The sequence below is a fragment of the Camelina sativa genome, chromosome 5 (genome assembly GCF_000633955.1).
Source record: "Camelina sativa cultivar DH55 chromosome 5, Cs, whole genome shotgun sequence".
NCBI classification, from domain to species: Eukaryota; Viridiplantae; Streptophyta; class Magnoliopsida; order Brassicales; family Brassicaceae; genus Camelina; species Camelina sativa.
In genome coordinates this window covers 30471105-30476463 of record NC_025689.1, presented here as the reverse complement: position 1 = coordinate 30476463, position 5359 = coordinate 30471105, and the positions used below count along the sequence as shown (strand labels likewise).

Genomic DNA, 5359 nt, shown 5'->3' with positions numbered 1-5359 from the left:
ATCTAACTTTTGAGTCTGTAATGAAGTATGAGCAAAATCTATTATGCCTCCCACACCAAACTATAATTAATCTTTTCATCAGTTGCGTCTAACGTAAATTAATAATAATTATAACAAATCCTACTATACGGAGAGTAAAATTTAATTCACAGTTACCATTTTTAACAATAGAATATTTCAGTATTCACTTCTATACTAGATTTGGACCCGTGCTACAGCACGGGTTGAAATACATTTTATTATTTATATGTAATTGTTTATAATATTATTTGGATGCAACTCATGCAAACAATTTTTATGGTAAATATCACTCATGGAATGTAAATCTATTATGTAATTTTAACTCGTGCTAAAGTATATAAAACTATTAATCCGTGTTAGAGTGTGTTTAATAGCTTCCGTGCTAGAGTATATAAAAATTTAACCCATGCTAGAGTATGTAAGTCTGAAAATTATATTATAAATAAAAAAATTTCAATCTTTGCTCTAGCACGGATCCTAATTTTTAGTGAACGTTGTGGTTTATCAATAAAATATGTGGAAAGTAAATTTGTAATATTGTGTTTAAAAATCTTTGGAAACAACTTAATATAGGACTAAAATCTTTCAAAAATACAGATTAGAATATCCATGAATTTATTTGTTACCATTAATATATCAATTATCAATTTGGAACATCCCCAATTAAGGTTGCACCCAATATTTAGGTGTAACCGTTAATATATAAATTAATCTATAACCTATCTATAACCTATTTGTAACCATTTGTAACCATTTATTAAAAATATAAAGTGTACAAAAACTATGTTGTGTACTTCCCTTTTATTAAAAAGGAGATTTGTGTATTATGTTCTGTAAATGTTATTTAAAGCTAATATATGTATTTTATTCCACAAAATTTATAAGGATGAAGCTAATATATACATACATACCAACACTATTTAAAGATGTATAGTTTTACTCAGATTCTACATTAGTAAAATAAAAATCGATTCAGTTTGAAAACTTTAATTAGTAATAGTGGACTTTATAAGATGTTCTCTCTGTTTGGTTTGGACAACATTTGAAGCAGAAGGTAGGGTCACCTCAACCGGAAGAACTAATCCATATTAGTAACGACCGAACCAATCCATATTAGTAGTAATCTATTTTTTTTTTTTTTTTTTTACTTCTGTAGTAATCTATTTAGATTGTGTATCGTTAATTAAAAACATATAGTGCTTTATATATATATATATATATATATATATATNATATCTTTTGTCCATCTTCCTCTGGCTACCAGCCTTTATAGCACACAAGAGCGCACATGAACCAAAGGGCTTAAGTGAAGAAAGGAAAAAAGAAGATTCTGTTTTTGTTACCTGTTTCTCTCTTCAATCTAATGTTTCCTTCTCTAGACACCAATGGCTATGACCTCTTTGATCCCTTCAGTCCCCATCAAGCAACCATGCTTCCTTCTTTCACTACTCACATTCAAAGCCCTAGTTCTCACCATCACTTTCCTTTGCCTTCATTTCCTTTCTCTCCAGATTTTCTTGATAATGTTGATGAATCGTTCTTGTTAAGCCAATTCTTGTTACAGGAGCAAGATGCAGCAGCAAATGTTTTTGAATCTCCAAGAAAAGATTGCAAGAAGCTTGAGAAAAAGAAGAAGAATGAGGAGTGCGTTGAGGACACCACCTCAGAAACGGTTCCACGGAGAAGAACGGTCAAAAAAAGAGACAGGCATAGTAAGATCTGTACGGCTCAAGGTCCTAGAGACCGAAGGATGAGGCTGTCTCTTCAGATTGCTCGCAGGTTTTTCGATCTTCAAGACATGTTGGGTTTCGACAAGGCCAGCAAGACAATCGAATGGCTTTTCTCCAAATCAAAGGCTTCAATCAAACAACTTAAAGAAAGTGTGGCTGCATCGGAAGGAGGAGGAGATGCTGAACATGTCCCGGCTAATGGTAAGGAAAAGGATGATCAGATTCTGAAAGTGGAAGTATCAAAAAGAAGAACAAAGACGATGGAGAGCTCTTGTAAGATGAAAGAGTCGAGAGAGAGAGCTAGAAAACGAGCAAGAGAGAGAACGATGACAAAGATGAAGATGAGATTCTCAGGACTAACTGACACCTCGGAGACAATCTCAGATCCTCATCAAGAAACAAGAGAGATCAAGATAACCAACGGTGAACAAGCAATAGAAGGGAAAAGTCAAGAACAAGAATGGAGTACTAATGTGAACATGGTAGAGTATCAAATGGATTCTGTGAGCATCATAGAGAAGTTTCTTGGACTAACCAGTGACTCTAGCTCCTCTTCCATCTTTGGAGACTCCGAGGAATCTAACACAAGTCTAAGCTCAATAAGAGGTACTACTTCATTATATATCAAGTAACAACAATGTGTTGATTTAAAACCCTAATTAATGCAGTATTGATTAATGTTTGCTAATTCCAGGAATCGTAGCACCAAATGAACACAACACAGCTTCAATAGCATCGGTAGATGAGGAGACAAACCCTATTTCATCTTTTTCTCTATATGATTATCTCTGCTACTGATGCTCATGAGTCTCCATCCTTCTGAGGTACTTGGAGTTTATAATCTATGCATCAACATAAGAGCCTCACTGAGCCAAATCTATCACACATATATAAATGTACACATCTGTATGTGTGAGCTAGATGGTTTGGTCTGCCTAACTTGTTTGAGGCTTTGGACTGTTTGATTGATGGTTATCTATAAATTCTAAACTTTTTGTGGTTTCATTTACCTAAGATTCTAGCAAGTTTGTAATCTTTGGCATTGATTTTTGTTGTTGGTTGTCTTAGTCATGTAGTTAGTTCAAATAAGTACCTTTTCATATATGTTAGTATTGGGAAAGTTCAAAGACATTTGACAAGCACAAAACAAACTTATAGAAGATTGTGATGGGCACAATCTTTAGTCAAAAATAATTCATACAACGTTATTTATTGAGTCTTAAACCACTTAGCTAGGTGTTTTATAGAGATGATACATCTGCGTGATTATTTTTCATATACGTCATCGCCAGCATTTACTAGGAAATTTAAACAAATAATGGTTTTAATCGGTTTAGACTTTTAAAAATATATATAAATCATGCATATATGTCCCTATCTTATAAGTAATTAGCGATTTAGATTCAATAGAAAATAGATTTATTTTTAGGATAAATGAAAGTGTAAAAATCACAATAGAAATGTAAAATGAAGTTTGGTTGTTAAACAAAAATTTATAAAATGACACTATTTGTGAAATAGATGGAGTAGTTAAATGTTCGAGATAGATTGGATATGGATTAATCGTTCTTTGATAAATATATATTGTATACATAAAAAAACATTGGATTAGGACAGAGTACTCCAACTTCCACTATGTTGATTTTTCTACCAAACTCTCAATCATTGTTTTTCTTGTACTTGAGTTGGGTCCAGTGAAGGTTATTTCTCAAAGAGAATACACTTTCTAAGAAATTCAAAAAACTAATCTCTCTCCGTCTCTCGTCGTATATATCTTGAAGGAGAGAGGAGAACTAGAGTTTCTCCGACGTTTTGTGCTTCGTTGGCTTCGGCTTCTTTGCAACGTTTGAGTGACGTTGGCTCCTATTTTTCTCGCTTTTCGAGTTTCTTCTATTTGTGATAATTATGCGTCTTCCGTTTCCATTTTAATTTCGACTTTTACTTATGACTAGTTTCGATGGTTTTTTTTGTTTTCTTTCTTCGGTTGTCTTTGTTAGTGGCATTTTTTAAAATTAATCTTATGTTTGATTATTTTTCATTTGCTACTATGTTGGATCTGGTCCCAGGCTCCTAATCTTACTTTAGCCTAGGACCAGGCTTTTCTAATACCTTATACAGTAGAACCTAATCTCTATAAATTAATAAATTTCTCTGGTCCCAAGTTTGGACTAGTGTAATTTTGGACACAATTCGATAATATAATAAGATAATAATTTTTTTAAAAATCTTTTGTAAATATATAGTCTCATCAATAATATAAATTAATAATTATATAAAACTATCTAAATATATGTATATATATACATATTAATTTTTATAAGAGTTTAGTTTTAATATTTTTTACTTTATAAAAATCTTTGAGTGCTATCTTCAAAACATGATAATTGTTATTTTTTCTTTGTAACTGATTTTATAAAAATTTTAATTATAACGATTGAATTTTATTTTAATTTTTTTTACCAAATTATGAAAGTATCTCTATAAATTAATAATTAATTCATTTTTATGGTTTCAATATTATTAATTTATAGAGGTTTTACTGTAATATGGTGTAAAGCATCCCTCCCACCAAAAATAGAACTAGAGAACACATAAATCAACTCATGCACTTAAACCACTAGCCCAACACACTATTGGTATTATGTTGGATTTCCAAAAGCGGTAGATTTCGATCTATTAAAGTCTTCAAAGTTTTTTCCATTCTAAGAGTTATTTTGTTAAATCTTCTCTTTTATTTTGTTTCTTGTACCCTCTATTTCCTCATCAATGGAAGTATATGGTGGTGCTTGAAATCGAGTTAGAGATGAAGAAGCAACCAATTAGGTTATGAAAACTGATGAGCAACTAGAAGTGATTGTCGATCATAAATTAAACATGTCTATTCAAACCTAATTCACGTGTCACAGTTCAGAGTTCTGGCAACAATCAAAGTGTGGTTTGTATAAAAGCTCTAGTTTTAAGAGTATTTTTAGCTTTCGGCTTATGATTTGTATTTTTACTAGACTTTTTAGTTTGATGTTAATTTTTATTGGTTTAAGTTGTGGATATATAGTTTTAGCATAGCTTTCGATCTTTCTTTAATCTCGGAAGACTAATCTATCTAAATTCTATTACCTCCATTTCTCCAATAACATGACAGAAAAACGAGATTCCTTTATTTCTCCTTGCTTGGATGGCAGAAACCTCCATGCATCTACTGATTTGTCAAAGCATATCAGTGACTCATCCGCTACTACGCGAAGCTACATGCCCTAGTGCTAGCGAAACCAATGATATACAATATGGGCCCGTAGACCCAAAAATCAAGTTTACTAACATACACAACACTTAGTGTAGAAAAAAAGGATAGTGTAGATATTTAGTAGATAAAAAAAAAAAAACAGAAAGATGATTGCCAGCTACAGACGTCACACAATCATACATGCACAATTTATTAAAAAAAAGATATTAGCTACACGAAGTATAATAACCATCACATGGAGTATACTACTTACAATTTACAAACACTATGTAGCTATTTTTATTTAAATGTTCTGTTTGCCGGAAATTGACATTAACCAGCATTGACTGTTGTTGACCAAAAAATATATTAAATTGTTTATTTATTC

General features: G+C 31.7%; 1 protein-coding gene across 1 annotated transcript; it reads left to right on the top strand.

Annotated features, from left to right (window-relative positions):
* On the top strand, positions 1293 to 2715 carry LOC104787936 (transcription factor TCP12-like). Its single transcript, XM_010513598.2, has 2 exons — positions 1293 to 2357; positions 2446 to 2715. Exons 1-2 carry the CDS (start codon positions 1385 to 1387, stop codon positions 2547 to 2549), a joined length of 1077 nt encoding a protein of 358 aa, XP_010511900.1. The 5' UTR covers positions 1293 to 1384; the 3' UTR covers positions 2550 to 2715.

Coding starts and splice junctions, on each gene's coding strand:
- LOC104787936 (XM_010513598.2), top strand. CDS start 1,385: ATGTTTCCTTCTCTAGACACCAATGGCTATGACCTCTTTGATCCCTTC. Junction 2,358..2,445: donor AAGTCTAAGCTCAATAAGAG/GTACTACTTCAT, acceptor TGCTAATTCCAG/GAATCGTAGCACCAAATGAA.